The following is a 22,333-nucleotide window of genomic DNA, read 5'->3' as shown; positions in this document are numbered from 1 at the left end:
ATACAATGGAACAGGAAACGCAAACATTAATATCAATAAATCACTGAGAAGGCCGCATCTCGTGACGTAATTGCCGAAATATGCCAATGGCACGAGAAATGGCTACTCCTCATCCAAAATTACAAACAATGTCAAGATTACTATTGCCCAGACACAATAACCTAGAAATATGACCTAACATTCCAATCTTTAGTTTTCTCCAATGTAAAGAGAGAATATTCTAGGGTTATATTAGAGTCAGGGGTGTACGTACGTACTCAAAAGTTGCATACAGAATGCAATATGAAACATATGGTTGGAAAGCGAATTTTCATATTATTACGTATATCCCTGGGTGACATTCGGCGATACGTGCTAGCATAATAGTCTTCCTTAGAAATCTGTGAACCTTTTTCTGTTATGTGTTCGCCTTCACTAAACTAGTATTTGTGATTATACAAGAATACATTAATTTTTCTCTTGAAATAAAGCTGTAATTATATTTATTTAACAGTTTGAAATTCACCACCATTTAAGAAATATAAAAATAATATTTACATTTTTTAAATTAAACATAATACATATAGCCAAAAGACAATGTACTAACTACTAATAATTTGATTCGAAAATAAGCGTAATATTGAATATTAATATATAATAATCATCAAATAATTTTATATCTATACAAATATTATAACATGATTTGTGTTTGTTACTAATAAACACAAACGTACTGGACCGATTTCAAGAATTCAAGAATTCTACATTATGAGTAACATAGGCAATGTCCAGTTAAGCCGGGATTAGCCGCTATATTTAGAAGCATTATTTTTTTACTGACGTTTATAAGAATACATTATGCCTATATTAATAAATTATATATTTAATATTGCTAATTTTATTATTTTCTAAAAAAAATACGTTTTCGAAATGTATAATCACTTGATAAAACCTCTTTAGAAACATTACTTTCAATATGATCGTTGACTTTAAGCGACTAGTTATCAAATTATGAGACAATTGCAATTAATCTTCTAATTCTATGATATTTCATGCCAAAGTTATTTGATAGCAGGAATATCAAATTTTAATAGACATAACTAGGTCGAGAGCGTGCTCGTGGATTTTATCCAACATTAAGAACGCAGTGACGAGGTGGTGCGTGGGCGACATCCAGCGATTATCGTCATTTTTCACGACTCCCGCTTTCAGTGTCAATATAAATTTTGTTCGCCTATAAAAGTAAATTTGTATGTAGGCTAACAATGTAATTTAATGAATAAAATTAAAACTGGACCATTCAGAATATACATAATAAAAACAAGTTTGTTCTTTTCTATATATAATACGCTACAAGCTTATAGGTCTGGGCTTTAGATTTCTGTATTTGTTTCGTGATAATTTCTAATAGACAAGTAGATGTTTCTGTGCTTAACACACCGTCGACCTTTTGGGTCTAAGGCATGCCGGTTTCCTCACGATGTTTTCCTTTACCGTACGAGTGAGTGTTAAATGCGCACATGGAAAGTCCATTGGTGCACAGTGGGTGATCGAATCTACGACCCAAACAATGATTTTTTCTAAACGGTTTAATTCCATCAAAAAATGCTGTAAAATTCCAGCATACTAAAAAATGGAACTCATCATTTCCTTAAAAGCTTTAAAATTAATCTTAAGGATTTTCGATGATTCGTTCCCATATTAACATGTTTTATATAGGTATAGTCTTCGTGCACACACAGCCGCAAAGACGTTTACAGAATTGTATTGTTACAGCATAAAATCGTATTACTTTATAAGAAAATTATTCGAATGCCTTGTCAATACTATTTATATATTATAAGGTTAGTAATAGTTGATAGTTTTCACTACAAAGCGCGAGAAAAGTATATAAATTGCGAGTATAATGAGAGAGGAATAAGAGAAATGGTGGCTATTGTTTGCCGCGGCATTAATATTGCGCTTTTAAATAAGCATATAACAATACGGAGATCAGATATAGTATTGTGTTGACAACAAAGGGCGTTAATAGAGCGTTCGTATCGAGAGCAGAGGCGGAAGCAATAGCGGGTCAAGGGCGCAGTGGCCGCCACCGCATAGTTCCCTGAATAAATTCGCTTAGGTATGTCCTTTGTCGAAACCGTTCAAATATGCTCTCAAAGTGAGCTAATAAGCTGTGGTATGCGCCTAAAATATTTTAATTTAACATTGGAAGCATAATAAATTCTTTTTTTAAATTCGTAAAGACTTGTCGTCGGCGTTTATTGAGCAGTTAGAATGTCATAGATATACGCCACACCTCAATCGCAAATAGTTTTACGAGGTCATTCGTGCATATTTAACCACCAAAAAGTCAACATTACGTATTATAAATTAATTGTGGTAACCTCATTTCGGCTTTAGGTTGAAAATGACTGCATCGGCTGTAAAATTTTAAAAGCTTTAAATATTAAATGACGTGCGATGCTGTGAATAAAAGCTCGTGAAATTATAATGTTAAAGTTATGAGCTTTGATAGATGTGAAGATATACTTACTAATATTAAAGGCATAATATTTGTACTTTCGATAACGGTGATCAAAAATATTTATGCAAAATCGTTACTTTTTATATTATATTAATAAACAATTTTCCTAGTGTATATAGTAAATTGAACGGAAAAAATAATTAATAATATAGAATTATGAATATTATTAATTATGTTTATATTAAGTCCATACAGATTTGAGATGTAAGGAGATTATATAAATTGAAAAGAAGAAAAGCGATAAAGCAAGAATAAAACAAATCTTTCGAGTACATTACAAAACTTTTTAAATAAAGCAACACTATGAAAATTATGTTATGGTTTTTTTTAATTAGGTATATGAAGTAAAACTTTTTAAATAAAGCAACACTATGTAAATTATGTTAATCTTTTTTTTTTAATAAAATGAAGAGGGAACTTGTTGACGACGAAATTTATTTAGAACTTAGTTTAATACAAAACATTCACACAAAAAAAAATCAAAAACAGTGATGTAAATATGAAAAATATTTACAATTAAATTTCTAGTTTCATAAGAATGCGAGAAGTGGTGATAAGGCATGTGCAAATGGTTGACGGTGATGATGGGTACCGTTGGTGCGCGCGAAGAGCGTGAGGTTAGAGGAGTGCCTGGGCACAGGGGACTTGCGGCGCACGTAGTAGTGGTCGTTTTTCTGCGGCGGCGGCGGAGGAACGAAGGGCGGCGGCGGCGGCAAGCGCGAGGGCCTTCGCCTCGCGCCGCCCGCGAAGGCATCCATCGCGGCGAGCGTGCCGACGTCGCTCATGCTCGCGGCGCGCTAACAGTTGGAAGACTGCGGCCGGATCGTTACCCCCGCCCGCCCTAGCACGGCTCCGCGCGCGCTCTTCGATCGACGCGCGCCGCCCGCCGCCCGCCCTGCGCGCTCTAGTCGCCCACGCGTCGCCGAGCTTTGTTTTGAATTTTTAATTTATCGCCATTCATCTCTTGTGTTAACGCGACGCAAAAAACCGCTATGCTTATCAAAGTTCACTGAACTACACCTATTCATTCCCACTTTGTTCCACTTTCAATACCACCACAGTGCATCATCTTTTTAAAATGTACACTGATTTTTACTTTTCGTTTTCTAAAGTTAAATAAAGTAGATTATATTTTAAGAAAATAATTATAAATAATCTATTTTTGCATACAGAAGTATACAACACAGAAGATGTATCTTTTGTATGTTATAACTGAATCTAATCCGAATAAAATCATGCACGGACTGTATGTAATCAAAAAAGTCCAGCAGAATAAAGGCATCAAGTAAACATTAAATGCTTAAAATAAAATAAAAACCAATTAAAACATTAAACTTTTTGTTTTCAATAACAAAAGACGACCGAAAACAGCATTGGATATGTCCGTATTGAGTCAGCGATGAGCGAAGATAATTTCTGTAATCTCTATATGGGTACCAGTATAAGATCAATGACCCGGATTTCGTCCTTGAGAAACTTTGTAGGATATTCACGGAGCGTCGCGGTGCGCTCGACATGGAGACTAAATTATTACCCGTTATGCCTCCTTCAGCGTTATCTTATTGTTTGTATGTGCCTCGAATAGATGTCTCTTATAATATGATTCGTATGGTATTTGGAATATGTTACCCATATGATTTACATAGCATACAATTATTAGGTTGAGTGTAAAAACGATTTTATTATAAATTATGACGAACGATAGTATACTTTGATTAAGACGTTTAATAAATATAGCCTTACAGTAATCAAACCATGGCTAATACTGTTTACTAATTGTATACGAATAATTCTACCAAATAGGAGTAATTCAAATAAAGATGCAATACTATCTAAGATCTGCTACTACACTTTTAATACAATCTAACTTAACTATTTCAAATTCCACAACTCAAAAGGTATCAGAAAATTTCTAATAACGTCTTGATGACAAAACTACTTAAACATAAAAGCCATAGAGCAATCGACTACAATTCTAGTTCATGTGCTTGAAATTACGTCATTCATCTCACTGTACTTTCCACTTATAATGTGCAAGTAGAGAAATACGCGTCATCCTCCCACGCATATTGTAACACAGTCTACACCCACATCTGAAGCCGCATGACGTCAGGTGATGATCAATTTTAATATTCGAGTCATATTCAACTTGCAAACTGCAGGAAACGTATGCAGAAAATTACGCTTTACACTCTACACACTACATATAACTTGAATATTCAAAGACCAGCCTTCGAGGGTTGCATATTTTTTTAAATATATCTTACGATTGTATTCTTAGCCCAATAATACAGAGAGTGTTCAATCTGCATCATAAAATACGTAATATTTTTTTTTATTCAACATTTTATGCTGATATAGTGTTTTAGGGTTGTCTGTATCTTTAAGTACAAGTGGATTTATATGTTCGATAAGAATCATGTACTTATTTTTCTTTTTTATAGATTTACTAGCAGACCGGCCAAGCGTTGCTGTGGCTAAGGTTTTTGCTATATTACATAGTAGTAAACTATTCAAGGGAAACGGTAGGAGAACACCAGGTGGTTATGCCATTAAAATGTAGCTTATGTGAAACATTGGTACTTTCAACACAGCGCCATCTGTTAGAATTGTGACTGTTAAATAATAAACAAATATTTTGCAATAAAATAATATTGCGGGTATAAATTGAGATGTAAGCTATCCTATCTTTTAAGTTAGATCAAACTGCACATGGTGTGCAAATTTGATTGATATCGATTCGGTAGCTTAGGAGTCCATAGCGGACAAACAACGTGACACGTAATTTATATATATTAAGATAATATTAATTGCTTGTTAAAAAAAAAAATTTCAACGTCTAATTTAAATATCATCAAATATTAAAAAGATTGTAAACGTCGGCCATAAAATCTAAACCAACATCGAATAAAAAAAAATTCCTTCTTATATTAACGGTACCGTCAAATGGGCTTTATCCACCTATTTGGTATAATTTAATACAATTTAAATCAGGTATTGTGTTGTAATGTGAGAGTGACGCAGACAATAGCTGAGCAGAAAGTCTTAGATACGATCAATTACTACGTGAAAGTGCGTTTGTATCATTTTTAGCGTTGCGCGCCGTTTGTTTTTTATATTCCAGTTTAAAGAGCACTAAACGTGGCATTTTAAAGTTATTACAACAACGTTCGCTTATAATTAGACAAAGCTATGATCACCGCTTCGGGTCAAGGCTTGCAGGCACTTATTATAGCTGAAAAGGCAATTGCTCGTTATAAGCTAAGTGGTGCGTTCTCTAGGCACTTTGGGTTTAAATGAAGCCTGGTGGAGGTATGCGGGTGACATGCATATTACCTCTGAGGCATGCACAGCCCATGATGTAGCCCATCATGGAACGAGCGGGCGGGCGCGGAGGAGGCGGCGGCCGCCGGCCGCGCGGCCCCACTCGCGGCACCGCGCCCGCGCCTCGCGAACACAGCCCACTGTTTACGGTACCATCCGTGGCTCACCGCTACCGATACCCAACACTTAAACTAACTATGACCACTGAGTTTCTGTAACTAGCATATTACTTAAATTGGACATTCCTATTTAACTTGCAGGCTGTAATCAATAGTTTTCACAAAATTTTGTTTTGTAAATTGGGAAGTACGTCGTCTTACAGAACGTCCCATTTGACAATAGTGATTTTAGGTATAGTTTAATACAATTTCGAGAATTGGTGATATATAACTAGAGCCGTTGGAGCTCATTGTCGGTGCAGCGGCCGCGATCGCGTGAGCCCGGTGCGGATCGATATCGCCCGCTAACTTCGCGCCTAACGACCTGCTTTTAATAATAGTTCACATACGCTTTTTGTCTTAATATTTAAAGGGTTAAACCCTAAATACCTCCAAATACTGCAATTTGTTAATGCTCTTCGCCACAAAGCAACCAATACTAAAATTTTATACGTAGTTTCAGAAGCACCTCACGGAAGACTACAAATCCAATCGATAAAAAGCTCGAGAATTGCTTAATTAGGGTCAACAACCTCTAGGGATACGTAATGAACGTCTCATAAGGGCAAATCGAATGGTCGATGCGTGTTTTTGATCGAGTGAGGTTAGGTCAGTGGAATAGCCGCGGGCTGGCGGAGAGCGGGCGGGCGCGGGCGCGGGCGGGCCAGCACTGAGGCGCGCGCCTGTCCGCCGCCGACACCCCGCTCCTTTCGCCCCTCATAGCTTAGGGCAAGTCCTCACTGCACCCCCTTATACCTGTCAAACCATATGACCTGTTTGCATATCGACGATATTCGCCGGCAGTAAGTGTCTAAAGCCATGGACCTACGTGAGATTTATCAGACTTCGTTAGTTAGAAGACATTTGAGTTACGAGCCAAGACCTGTATAAGTATTCTGCATTTAGATTGTAGCAGTGAACACAAAGCTTTAACCTGAGACTGAAACGAATCAGCGCTGATACTAATCATCTCCCTAAGACGACCCAGTAATGAGCAATCTACTAATCAATCTTACTCTTTGTTAGATAACAAAGAGCCGTTTTATCGACTATCATGTCTCACTTTGCGTTAGTAAAAGAAGCTATCTTCTACTAAAAGCCAGGCCCACTATAAATCCAGCATAGCCATGAGGCTGGCATATGCTTATAATTAATCGACGTACGTTTCATGGCGAAACTGTGAAAAATTGATTAAACGAAAACCAACTAAGTACTTAATGTAAATTTTCATTGGACAAACCTCAGTCAATTAAAATATGTAAACATAAAACAGCGGTACTTTGATAAATATTTTATAGGTTTCAGCATTGCGGCTGTGACAGGTGGAGGTCAACGACCCCGGCTCGTCCTGCCAGGAAGCTACTAATTCCCGGCACACGCCTTTCTCTGTTTTACATTACTTTTTACTATTTCTACAATTCAATACAGCTAACAAGTCATCATAAATAGAAATAGATCAGTGCAAAGGGCGACGTACCAACTACATTATAAATATAATAAGCAATTTCAAATAATTATAGGATATAATTTTTATGAAACATAAAATTTTCAGACAGTTTTCTTGTGACGCAATTCGACACACTAAAAAACATACACAATACTGAATGTTTGTTATTCACTAATGTAGATTGTTATGTTGACTAGCTGGCCTAGCTCTGATCCTCGTGAATATTTCGTTCAGGGGGTCTAGCCAAGATGGCTTAACAGTAGTGTGTGTAGAAAGTCGAAAACTAAATTTGTATGAAAATGACAGCTCGTGTCGACAGTCGGTAGCCTAGGCCCTAAAGGCGTGAGTCGGGATACAATAAGCGACGCCATGACAGTGCTACGAAAAGACATACATTAACGCTTACGCTATTCGGTAGCCAACGGCCTATTAATGTTTCGGCAGTGTAGAAAAAACGGTGTTTCTCCGCCATGTTTTAGCGTGATCTCAAAAGCTGCTGTTTGCAATAATTTAGTACAACTATTGCCATCTTTAATGGCTACCGTTTTAAAAACATGTCATATTTTGGACGTTTTAACGAAATGGTTTTAATTTGTTATCTGTCTTTTTTAACGTTCTCGAGTTATTATAATAATTTAAACTAGAGTTAATATTTTTAAGTTAAGAGTTTTAGTTTTTCTATGAATCAATGCGAGGATAACATAATAGACACAGATAAATATGAAAATATCAAGAAAATCAGCAAATTAGTAGAGGTAAATCTTAGTTATATTGGATATCTTTTATTGATATTTATATTGCATGTAAGTTCATGAAATTGTTCTTTAATTTGAAAAATACATATACCATTTAATATTGCATATATTATGTAATCACAAAGTAAAATGATTGTACATTTTATTTGTATATTTCAGATGGGAAAGCAGTCACTAATGAACATAATTAGAAGTTCTAAATATATTTTATAGTAATTATAATAGAAGCTAATGATATAATACTGATTTAAATTAATCAAATAGAGTGGATTTATACTTTATGAACTTTGGAAATATAAAATCTAGTGAGCAATACTAAGTAATGGTAAGCAGATATTTTGTTTACTTATTTACTAAGTCAATATACTAGAGAAGTTATTATAATATTGTTAATGAATGAGAAGTTTAAATTCAAGTCCCTTGGGAGTTACTGACATTGTGTGACAAATTAAGTATATTTTTAAGTTTAGAATTAAGTAAAGAGTTTTAATATTAAAGTTACCTATTGAAAAAACCTTGGACCGATCTTACAGTTTAGTTTATCAGTTTTCTATTTGATCAAAGTACTAACTAAAATATTTTCTTTTCAGAAAAAGAGAAGCTAATAAGACAACTAAAAATATTTAAAAAAACCACAAATGGACAAGTTTTATTAAAGTCATATCTTTTAATTAATTTAAGTGGTCTATTATGTACCTGAAAATGAATTTGATGATGGGGAATGAAGCATTTTATGAATAATGTAAAAAATAAGACAAGTGGAGTATGAAATAATGGTTGGTTAAGTAACATTACCTCATGAACAGGAAACAGTAACTGAAACTATGTTCTTCCACATTTAATCTTAATAAGTTCAGCAGTTTGAATGTTAATGTTATAACATTAACATTCAAACTATATTATTATAAACAAACTGCATTTGTAGATTTTGGGAAGAATTATATCTTTACTATAACTATTATTATTTACAATTGTTGTGTTAAGGAAACATCACTATTTTTTTAATCACCCAGGATGTATTCATAGTAACTGTAGGTATCATAGTAATTTTATGAAATCATCACAATATTTAACGATAGGTTTTATGAATTGAACAATTTTTTGTATATAACAGCACACAAACAAGATATTGACATTGCTGCAAATTAACACTTACATTTATTAGTTAATTATCTACATATATAAATATGAATACATCTACATTAGGTAGTAATGCATTGAATTTGGTGCACCTGTGTGTGTTCAGTGGTAATGTCTGTATTGTTTAATAAGTTTTTACATATGCTTATTTTTCTATATAGACTGCATTATGTTAAGGAAGATATTTGGTGCCTTATTGTAATAAAAAATAACCATAACTGAAACATTTTTATTTTGCTACCTGTTTGTTTAATATTCCTAACTATTAGTAGGTACGGGTCATTCATATATGTATTATCTGTATATTCTTGTAAAATAAACTAATATTGTTAACCACTTTAATGGCTTTTCCTACTAAAGAAGACATAGGTAAATTCCCAAAAATAAAACTGACAAATACATAACATACAATGTTTATTCATTTCTTACTTAAACAGATTTTGCATTTATATATTAACTAGTAGCAAATCACTGATATAACTTATAATTTCATACCAGACTAAGTTTCTATTTTATAATTTTTATTAATCCCTCTTTTCATTTCATTGAGTACTTGCTGCTTTTCAATTCTCACTTTCTAAAAGTATAAATTTATTATAAACAATCAACCTTTATGACTCTAACTTAAACTGAAATTGTTTGTTGGACATAAACAGAGATAATTCCAACTAGTAGCAAATCACTAATAAAATCTACACTTATATATAAATCTGCTTGCAAATTGACATTAAAAATATTCAAGCACAAACACCAAATCTAATTAAAGCTTAAATCAAACTCTAATTTCAGTGTTCACACTAGTCTACGTTTTTTTTCTATCGTTTTTTAATTCCTTGGACTTTATCAACTTCTAGTCAACCTTATTTTCACTCTTTATTTATCAATCCACAGTACTATTTCTATTGTTTCTTCTAAGCGGTAACAAAATATGTTGCTTTTTCATTTTGCAGATTAGTTGTGAGGTCAAATCCTAAAAATATCAAAGTATGAGTACTACTAATTATTATATATCGCGATTATGCAATTTCAAAATATTGTATTTATTTGTAGCCTTAAATTTCTGAGAAAACATGTAACAAACCATAATTAATTTAAACATGCAATTAAAATTCATATATTCACTTTGCACCTTCCGTAAATTCCACTTAAATCGAAAATTTATAAATTAATTTATATAATGCAGCTTCCAATTGCAAATTTACAAAAATATTGTAAAGTTTTAACTTCTATTTGTTTATAAAAGTGACATTAGGAATACATTTAATCCAGAGACAATATGACGGAATAAGGTGCTACGAACAGCAGCTCGCATCTACGCTGTCGACTTTGCGGTAATGTATCGACATGCCTCTTGGCTACGAACGAAGCGTTTTCGACAGTACAATTACGCAAAAACGGTAGTGTATGTAGAATACTTTTCGACACCAATATGGCTAGACCCCCATGTCACAACAGTAGTCGAAATGGCGTCAAAGAGCATATCAAAATATAATCTACTAAAACAGTAATAAAGTAAATTAAACCTTCCTAATCTGGATTCGGACTCCTATCCAAGACTTCTGAAGTCACGTGCATGCACATAAATATATGCATTATCAACCATTATATAAAGATCGAGATACTATCTTTACGAAGACTAAAACCATGTCACTGAATACGTTCTAAAGAAAATTATGTGTAAAGTGCAACTATCTTATATTTTCCAATATCTATTGTCACAGACCACACTTGGTTATGAATGAAATCTCATTGAACAAGCCAATATACTCACGTTCGCTTTAGTTTAATAACTATCAGAATAGCTGGATTTAAAATCAGCTAGATAAACGCAATCTTTTAGTATCTGAACACTGCAGACGGAATTTATTCAATTGTACGACCAAAATTGACGGTAAATCTTCCATACTTCGGAATATAAAAGTATCGTATATGGGAAAACAATAAGATACGAGGCGTGTATTTAAAGTAAGGTCTCCATTTATTTTTTTCACATTAAATAACATGTATTTACAAAGTTTAATACATTGCTGTAAAGATTGAAATCTAAGCTATTTTTCTATATAATCGCCATTCACTTCGATGAGTTTCTTCATTTGTACGACAAACTTTTGTATCCCCTCCTCGAACCATGATCCCGCCGCCTCGCGCAGGAACGAAATTAAACCCGGAGCACAAAGTGAAACATGTCCAATGTGCCCAAGACTTTCTCGCCAGTTTTGAAGAGGAAGGGGAAGAATTTCTCGATTCAATCGTTACAGGAGATGAAACATGGGCTCATTATTACACACCGGGAACGAAGGAGCAGTCGAAACAATGGAGACACACGCATTCGCCTAAAGTCAAAAAATTTAAGCAAGAAAAATCAGCAGGCAAGGTTATGGCCACCGTCTTTTGGGACAGAAAGGGTGTATTTCTGATCGATTTCATGCCTCGTGGAACAACCATAAATGCTGATCGGTACTGTGAGACCTTGAGGAAACTTCGAAGAGCTATTCAAAATAAACGAAGAGGGATGCTGACCAAGGGAGTACGACTTCACGACAACGCGCGTCCTCATGTGGCCAACAAAACAACGTCACTCATTACGGAATTTGGTTGGGATGTGTTGGACCACCCTCCTTACAGTCTTGGGCACATTGGACACGTTTCACTTTGTGCTCCGGGGTTTCATTTCGTTCCTGCGCGAGGCGGCGGGATCATGGTTCGAGGAGGGGATACAAAAGTTTGTCGTGCGAATGAAGAAACTCATCGAAGTGAATGGCGATTATATAGAAAAATAGCTTAGATTTCAAGCTTTACAGCAATGTATTAAACTTTGTAAATACATGTTATTTAATGTGAAAAAAATAAATGGAGACCTTACTTTAAATACACGCCTCGTATTAATAAAATTAAAACTTCAAAAGCCACACACACATGCAATTATAGTTATTTTTCATGATGGGGAATAACTTTAAGTTACTATAAATATATTTACTGACGTTAAAGCATAAATAACTATATCAATCAACGTCTCTCTGATAGTCTTAGAACTAGTGCGCTACTTTCTTATCAATTACCATTGTCGGCGCTAATGAGTTGCATTCTCTTATCAAAATGTATAAAGTTATATAACATTTATGTACTATGTATTGTGTTATTAACATGATAATACATACAAAATAAATAAGTTAGATGTACTGTAGACTAAAAATGAATACTATATACTTCTTGCATGAATTTTTACAAGTCAAATCCTAAGAATTAGAGTGGTCTATAATCTAACTAGTGACAGCTCCTGTTTGTCAAAGTTTGACATACGCAAGTCATACTTAACGCTAAGTATCGTCTCTGACCGGCCGACCTGCCTGACTGATGGGCCGACGAGATCGAAAAGGTAGCTGGGAAAAAAATTGATGATGACGGCAAAAAATAAAATTCTATATATAGTCTATTTTTGAATAATGCATGTCAATAAGATGTGGATCAATAAAGGCTTACTATTAATATTATTATTATACCCAGACTCGTAAATCATAAACCTATGACAACAATGATTCTTGATTTGTTTGTGGGATATCATCCTAGACGCCAGTCAAGTCATATCAGGAAAGCATCTTGTAAACTATAAGTCTCTCTTATTTAAAACCTGTCAACCGTCTTTTACGTACATTGAAAACAGCATGTTATAAGGAAGCTACTGTCCATTAGACCATACACTTTTGGTCGACCACCCGTATACAAAAGACTAGGTTGACCATTGAAATTGTATGTAAGGCTTTAATTATATTATATTTTAATTATTGCTGGCTGAAAAACAGCGCAGGTAAATCTTAGGTTTAGTGTTTAGTTTATCCATTATATGTATGGTATTGTTTATTATATTTAAATTACTTACCTATGACATTATTATTCTGCGGGTGGTGGTGTGCAGCCGCCGCTGCTGCAACAGCTGCTGCTAGAGCCGCTTGCTGATGTGCGACGTGCGACGCGAGTTGTGCTTGCAGGGCAGCATGCATGCTTGTTATCGTCGGACCCTTCTCGCTGGCTCTGTTATCTGTGTATTCCTCTTCATCTAGAGAAAATAAATACTATGAAATAGCATTCTAATGAGTTTGTAAGGGTCTTCGGTAGCCGCTTTAAAATAATAAATAAATTTAAGATAGATATTAAGTTTAAGGTATAAAAACTTTATTTTTTCTCTCGTTTTGTGGCAATGTTTTCGTTTCGTTTTTGTATCAATAATTGTATGTTTTTAACTCTTTAGTTAATAATTAATGATTTGAATTGAAATGAATTTAAATCTTGTACTGTGGTGTAGCCCTTCAGGCACCAAGGTCAGTGTTTTTTTGGTGTTTTGTACTTTCAGTTTATATATAATATATTAAGCAATAATACATATAAAAATATATATTTTAATTCATTTAAGTATGATTGTTAGACTTAAAAAAGCTTTAAATTATGCGCAATTGGCAGCCTTAATGCTATATATACGTATGTATATGTTTATTGATGATTAAGTCATAATTTCTGTACATAAACACTTCCACTCTACTACGTATATAGGCAATTTTTATTACCTAATTTAAAAAAATTGTATATGCCAATAAACTATAAGAAAAAGAGTACATATGTCTTTGATTCAACAAATCAGTAAACAACTCCATTAAAACGTTACCCTACCTTTATTTCCACTGAAATAGAACTTACAATATGCATCACTAATTATATGTACGCCAGTTAAGTTCGGTGATCTTGCGCAAGTGAAATAGAAAGCATAAATCACATGTCCAACATAACACCACCGTCATGACTCTTACGCAATTGTGTACGCAATTAACAGGGGACACTAGATATATGTACCTATTGCATTTGTTACTTTATGGCTTCGGGTTTGACATGGCGTTTTACACGCAAATCCTGGGTTTGGTCCGATCACTTACTCATTACATTATAGGACTTTGATCTTTTATTATAAAACACGAATGCCAAGTGGTCAAGTAATAATAATAATCAGTGGCGCTTCAACCTCTTTAGGTCTGGGCCTCAGATTTCTGAATATGTTTCATGATTTTTTTTCAATTTAATACGCAAGAAGGTGATCAGCCTCCAGTGCCTGACACACGCCGTCGACTTTTTGGGTCAACATACAACTAAGACATGTCGGTTTCCTCACGATGTTTTCCTTCACCGTTCGAGCAAATGTTAAATGCGCACATAGAAAGAAAGGTGCACAGCCGGGGATCGAACCTACGACCTCAGGGATGAGAGTCGCACGCTGAAGCCACTAGGCCAACACTGCTCTAGTAATAAGTGGTCAAGTAATAATATATGATTTTCTACACAAAACCACCACTTTTATTCGATTAAAATTTTGTTGTACATGAAAATTATTCCGTTTTCCCAGACACATTTTCATTTTCACACCCTATTTATATACATTTTTTTGCTATCGTTTAATAAATATTTCATCAGTTTAGATATTATCATAAATTATTACAAATATTTTATATTTGAATTTGTGAATATAATCTGATTGTGTTTTGTTTATTCTTTATCGTTTGTATTGAAATATGAAAAGTGAAAAAATTTATATTTTTTCATATTCTAAAATATCCATTTTTTCATATTGCAATCCAATTTTATTAACATAAAATAATATAGTATATATATATCTTTCTTTTTGTATATATGTAAATAAGATGTGGATAAATAAAGGCTTATTATTATTAAATATGAATTTACATTTTCTCTTAACTACACCTGGATATATTAAAACATTAAATTCGAAACTGTACGTTAATTCCCTAAATTATAGCATATTTTGTTCTTAATAGTTACAGACGAGGGGTAGCTAAGCTAATAGCATCATTATTCAACTTGAGTTCTCCACATTTTTCTCTAAGTAATTAGCGTAAATGGCTTAGCTGAACTTGGTATTTTCCATTGCCTTTAAAATGAAAATACTTTTACCTATTCACTGTCCAAAGACCGTAGTCATTTTGAGGCATATATGTTAATGATCTATGGAAATTTATAATAATTGCGTTTTTTAAGGCATAAGTTTCTTTTTTTACTAGAGAGTGATCTTGCCTAATCTTACTCTGGAGGAACGTAAGATACAGGCTAAGGTTACGCCTGCCTAATGCCCATTTGCTCAACTCTTAAATAACGATTGTTATTAAATTATACCACACATTGTTCTTCAAGAATGGGTAAACTGAAAATTTCTAAAAATCTATACTGAAATTACTTTCTATATTTTTGTAATATAAAAATGTCGTCACCTGATTATTATAACGATTTTATAGTGTAATTTGGACTCAGTTTCCACACTAAGACGCACATTTGGTCAAAAGTTAGTATTATAAACCTTCCCTTCCGTCAGCTGAATGTAGTGAAACGTTTGGTAGCTAAAAATCAGCGCTGTGCAAACTTAGGTGTGTCGGCAAGCCTTTGACTTTTGGCCTGCATAGTATTAGTTACTGAAGTGATTTTTCTTTTGTTTTACAATGAAGTTAAAAAACGTTACCCTATTCGAATATGAATGGAATACAGAGTTTGTTAAATAATAGTGAATTAGAATACTGACCGCCTTCGGGTACCGGCGTGACTGGACTTTCTGGTAGGAGAATTCCTTTCTGGACTAACTCTTCTCTATTGGCTCGGACGGATATCTTCCTTTCTAAAGCTGAAACATAGAATTATTCTTACTAGAAGAAGTACTACACACAAGACAAAGGTTCCATCAATTAACCAAAATGCAAGAAATTACTGTAATAACTGTAGAGCACAACGCAGTGCAGTTAAATAATTCAAAATAAATTTATATATTATAAATAAATTATAATTACTTATGTTCGTTTAAATATTGATTAAGACCAGTGTTGTCCTAGTGGCTTAAGCGTGCAACCCTCAACCCTGAGTTGGTGCGTTCGAATCACAGTGAACCAATATAATTTACTTTCTATGTGCGCAAGCTGTTTGGTCTTAAACACAAAAATCCATGTCTATGAAATATATATGATGAAAGAAACGGATGCGATCGGAGGACCAAGACACGTGGTGCGCTACTTATTTTTCTGCTTCAACCTACTTACTTAAATGTTTGTTATAACATTTGACCAAGGATCTCTACCCTATCTTAGGTCAGATAATAATTATACAAATGTTTGAATAATAGCTGGCGATGAAACGCTTTACTATATGTATTTAATAGAATACATAAAAATTGCTCATCGCACTATTAAATAGATCAATATACTTGGAAGGCGATTCAGATTGCGCCCCCACAAATACCCAACCATTCCTATTTATTTATTCCTTGTATCCAGGCTTCATACATTAGTTCCAAAAAATCTGTAGAACTCCGGACAAGATATTGCTCAACCTCTAAAAATTACGAGTCAGTCACACAGACACACTTCACGCAATTGATTCCATTCATTGACCAAGAATGAGTACTTAATAATTCAAGATGTCTCCGGATATCCCTTCAAACCCGCATCAATAAATCGTATTAATCTGAGAGTATAATCTAGGAAAAATACAACACAATTTTTGATACAAATAAAATTTTGTTTCAGGTCAAATTAATATTTCAGATTTTCGCTCCAAATCTTTCGTTTTATCACAACAAAGGTGTATTTGGGTCTATTGTATAATAATAGTAGTAATATGCCTGGAAAGTGTTAGGTTTCCAGATGAACTCCGCTATTTGACAGAAGCGACCTTAAATCCTAGTTTATGGAATTAAATTGAACAGAACAACATCAAACAACTTACTTCTAGAGGCTGCTTCGAATTTCTCCGATTTCTTTTTTCGTTTCCACTTCCATGGCTTAAAAAGTCTACCGAATGCTGAGAATTTCGACTTGGTTCGCTCCGCGGGTGGCGTGCGCGCACCGGAACCCAAGCTATTTGTTCGTACCGCTGTACCATTTTGTTTTTTGGCTGTTAACAAAAGAAAATCAATATAAATTATTAGATACAAGTAACAGTATCTAAAATTAAAACGTATTTATGTATTATTGATAATTTTACATACACATACACACACAGATAAAATTTGCGGTCTGATTCATAAACGTACTCAACTAGAATATACTGTTACGCTCATTTATTTTCAAAGTCGTACGAGAGTGATAAGGACAAAGCATTCAATAGATGTTCGTTTAAGTACATGTATACAAATGTTAAATTCTTAAACAGTGAGACAGTTCTGCGGTTATAACTCATTCATCCAACCTTCTGTGATTTCTAATGTTTTCTAATTAATCGACCACCACCTCCAGGCATCCTGTGAATAAACAAGTGTCAACTGGGGAACAGAGACGATTGTACAGGTAGACCGCGCAATTCCGGAACATATTTATTAGGGTAGATAAAACCCCATTAAACACGCTTATGGGGTGTCTACCTGCTGCTTTACCAACATACCAGAGTCATCAACAAGATGACAATGATAAATGAATCAATGGCGCTACAACCTTTTTAGGTCTGGGCCTCAGATTTCTTTATCTGTTTCATAATCATTTGTTAATCTAATAGGCAAGTAGGTGATCAGCCTTCTGGCCTGACGCACGCCCTCGACTTTTTGGGTCTAAGGCAAGCCAGTTTCCTCACGATGTTTTCCTTCACCGTTCGAGCGAATGTTAAATGCGCACATAGACAGAAAATCAATTGGTGCACAGCCGGGGATCGAACCTACGACCTCAGGGATGAGAGTCGCACGCTGACGCCACTAGGCCAACACTGCTCAAACAAGATGACAATGATACCTTTTATAATTGCGACTTTTCACGGTCCATAGATACCTTGAAAACATTCATAAATTGAGGTGGTAAAACAATTTTTGCTTGGATAACTCTGCGCTGACTGCAACCTATCACGATTTCATATCAAAGACGTTAGCGTATACAAGATTTATTCATTAATTTGAATTATAATGACTTTGTTCTGCGTTGAGTTATACTTTACATTGCTTAACGGCATATTAACTCCCCTTCACTAAGCACATACCCTAGTTATCTGAGCTAAAACGACCATGTCCATGAATGATATCTACGTCATCCATAGCGCACATTGACATAATCAATGGAGCCATTAGACCGTTCCTATTGTACAGAATATCCGTATCACAATACCGCGGAGAACAAAGTAGGTACATCGTATGTGATGACATTAGCTCAAAGGCACGCAAGGTAGTTTCTTATCAGAAGCACACAAATCAGTAAAGAGCCTTGACCGAAGAGATCTGTAATCTTATCAGATAACGTTCAAGTCCTAAATTCTCTCATTACAAGATTAAAGCTATTTGAAACTAAGATATAACTAATGTATTCCAAGCGACATAATTATCATACAAAGTAAAGTAAACCCATATTCATAAAAAGTAATCCAGTCTTCTTGCGCTCTTTTAACCTAACATAACGTTTCAACCTTTTTGTTCATATTATGTACTCCATCTTTTGCTATATCCATAGTATACATAAATACTGTTACTTAAGCTATTATTTTTTTCAACTTTTTAATAGTTTTGAATTTGGAACACGTATATTATTTTAAAAACTTCTTTCGATTTTGCGCCATTTCACATATTTTTTCGTCTATGAAGACGTGTATGTAATTTGATAATGATATCAAATTACAATATGGAATGGGGTGTTAAAGAAAATAAAAGAGCGCAAAAAGACTGGATTCCAGTGATCGCCTTGCAGTGGTATGGAGCCGTCGGTCATATTCCAGACACTTCGAAAGCTTGGTATCAGCCGCATGTTCGTATATCGTACTATCAACAGATACAACAATACTTCTTCTGTCGAAGACCATAATTATGTTAGCTGTAGGATTACAAAATAAATAAATAAATTCTTTTTGGTTTCTCTGCCTTGTGTCAACGCTGTGATCAAATGTGTACTTCAATTAAAACGGTGTAATGAGACGATTTTATTAATAACGCGGTAATAAGTAAGCTGAAGAGTTTCGTTGTTTAAACACGCTAATTGTATGAAGAGGATCGAATTTAAAAATTATTTATATAGTTCCATAATAGCATATACAGTCGAATTACTGCATTCCTTGCAGGAAAATTGCCTCTATTCAATAAACGTACTAACCTCTAATAGTTAAATTGTCACGTTAATTAACACGAGAGTGATAAGGATACAACATAAACAGGGTTTACATATGTAAATTAGCAGTGGGGAAAACACATAGTTTTAAAACAATAACTTATTTTAATATGGTAATCATAATACCAAAGTTATCAATTTGATATGGCAATCGCTGACCACATTTGCTAAACACATAACGTTAATAAGTTCGCGTTTAATATCTGTTTAAGAAGTATTTTAAGTAAGTACCTACTAAAACGGGCGTGCATAAAATTACACAAGAAAATGTAACATGGAAAATGGAAAATTTTACACACATACACATCATATATATTAGAACATTAGCAAGCTAGGAAGGGAAAAATTTATTTATTTACACTTCGTTACATTTATAGAAAACAAATAACATAATACATAAAGATTATAAGGACTGCAACGGGCGGCCTTATCGCTAACAAGCGAGCTCTTCCAGGCAACCCTAACCCTAGCTAGGCAATCTTATAAAACCAACCAAATTAAACTAAAAAGCTAATCTCATGGATTGCGATGCAATAAATAAGAATAAGAAATACAAGAATTACAAAAGTCAAGATTGATAGGATAGGATAATATGTTTTAGAAATCTTTATGTAGAAGAGATTTAAAAGATCATTAAGAGAAAGATTTAAATAAATATTAGCGACTTAAATAAAGATGTATAAATTTCACTTTTAATCTAAGAATATCCAATAGCTTTCTTATTTCGCCAAGTATGGCTAAACAAGCTTTCCAGTCTAGGTCGCATAAAACATAATACTTTACGGCGTAAACTTAGTTGTTCTAATAGAAACATATCAACAGAACGCTTCTTGCTTTTAGCCGAGTCCATAATTTGTAATTTCACATCCTCAGTACAAGTAGAATACGGTTCTTAACCTGCGATCATATCCGACGATAATTTTCCAAAGACGTACGTGATCAGCCTGACACATAATTTTTTTGGGTTTTGTTTTTATAGAACAGGGGGCAAACGGGCAGGAAGCTCACCTGGTGTTAAGTGATACCAGTCCATGGACACTCGCACTGCCAGAGGGCTCGAGAATTCGTGGACGAGTCGATTTGTGGTGGTCATATAGTAGTGATGAGCGGTAAAAACTGCCTTAAAAAACGCTCAGTTGTGGGACGACGAACGACGCTCAGAGGTGATACGGATGGAATTTCGTATTCTGCCTCGACGTCGGATGAATAACTCATCTGAACACTCTCCATGGTAAATGCGGTAGAAGATTCACGGTCACCACATCTCTACGCAATGCCAAGGGATCAAGCGGCTCGGAATGGGATTGGTCGTCGACAATTCGAACCGATCTTCGTTGAATACGGTCAAGTGGAAGGAACTAAGACATGCAGATTTCCTGATGGTACACAAGTTATTCGAAAGCACGACCTCAGGGTTCACAGCCGCACGCTTAAGCCACTAGGCCAAACCGCTTTCAGTGCATAGTTACGGTGTTATATTCTACTCAAATAGTGTTTAAATGATGCTTTTCCCTCATCACTTCTTAATAGATTATTAAATTGTTTTCTGTCTTCCTTCTTAGCTAAGAGTTTTAGAATACATTAATAACTATATGCAAGTGAATTCCAAATCGAGAGGTACTAACAATTTGTATTATTTATTTATTATACTCTTTATATTTATTTAAGTTATATTATTGCAGTAGGTATATGTGTCAAAACTAACAAAAAACTAATTGAATTTGCCGTCTAGAGTTTTGAGACTTAAAAAAGAAACTTATTTCGACTCTGTACTTTATGGTCCATCTAGATAGCGCACTCGTCACAATCAGTTCAGAAATTTAGTTTTAAGTGTCAAGTAGGTAATTTACTATTACAACCTACGTTTACTACTGACAGATTACTATTAAATAATATCAACGGATATAGATAACAAAAGGTTAAAGCCTGACCAAAATCTATAGTCTATTCTTCACATTCGGCCCCACTATAATATTGAGCTTTTGCACTCAAAGAGACATCAGCGCTACGGATTATGAAAGAAATTCATTGCTGCGCATTTATAAATGAATACATCAATTTTAGATAGGCTTTAGTTACGGTTTTTCCACTTTGTATTAATTAGGATATAAAAATTATGAGGTTAATTGTATGTTAATTTGAGATACCATTTATGACAAATATAGAATATCTCTGAGCTGTACCTCAGTAGATTATCTATGTTATGTATAAAGTCCCATGTAGAGAATCTGAGTCTGTTTAACTATTCATTTTTTTGGCAAAGGTGATCAACGTCGGCTTGGACATGCAATTGTTTTTGCGCATCCTAGTTTTCCTTTTATTTACCGTACGAGAGAGTATTATCTGCGCATATAGAACAAATATCTATGGATGCATAAGGGGGCGTTTAAAGATACGAACTGCATGCTTTACTTGTGGTCAACTCGTAACATATTTTCCAGATATATGTAATACAAACCATTATTTTTCCATTATTTAGCCCGAGTGATAAAATTGTTTCGTCTGTTACGCTTTACCCTAAACCGCAAAGGCAATTTCGAAGCTACCTAGGACCCAGGTAACGTTTTGTTAACATTAAGGCAAACCCCACCTACGCAGTTAATTATATATTATCAATTATCTATGATATCACGTCATATCTCTATTTATGGTATGTGCGGTACGCGCTGTTTGCAAACCAATCTGTAATTAATATTCCTCCATTCTTATAAAAACTAGCAAATATGTACAATGTTAACAGGTAAATGAATGATTTTAATCCATCTGAGTTAAACATTTCTCAGTTAGCAAAGATCTGACAGAACACTCAACTAAGAAAGCATTATAGTTACGATAAAGACTGCAAAAAATACGAACGAAAATCTAATTCGAACATAGCAGTAAACCTCTAA

General features: G+C 34.3%; 1 protein-coding gene across 7 annotated transcripts in view; it reads right to left on the bottom strand.

Annotated features, from left to right (window-relative positions):
- The window catches only part of LOC125052967 (phosphatase and actin regulator 4), a 45,892-nt gene that overhangs the window by 18,061 nt on the left and 5,498 nt on the right, over positions 1–22,333 (bottom strand). For all 7 annotated transcript variants that reach the window (XM_047654087.1, XM_047654091.1, XM_047654088.1 and 4 more), the window contains 3 exons: positions 17,095–17,262; positions 15,902–16,000; positions 13,208–13,384 (listed from right to left, as the gene is read on the bottom strand). In XM_047654087.1, the coding sequence (XP_047510043.1) occupies positions 13,208–13,384; positions 15,902–16,000; positions 17,095–17,262 (444 nt within the window). The remainder of the gene's footprint in view (positions 1–13,207; positions 13,385–15,901; positions 16,001–17,094; positions 17,263–22,333) is intronic.

This window comes from Pieris napi, chromosome 10 (assembly GCF_905475465.1).
Source record: "Pieris napi chromosome 10, ilPieNapi1.2, whole genome shotgun sequence".
Classification (NCBI taxonomy): domain Eukaryota; kingdom Metazoa; phylum Arthropoda; class Insecta; order Lepidoptera; family Pieridae; genus Pieris; species Pieris napi.
This window is presented reverse-complemented; position numbering and strand designations above follow the sequence as displayed.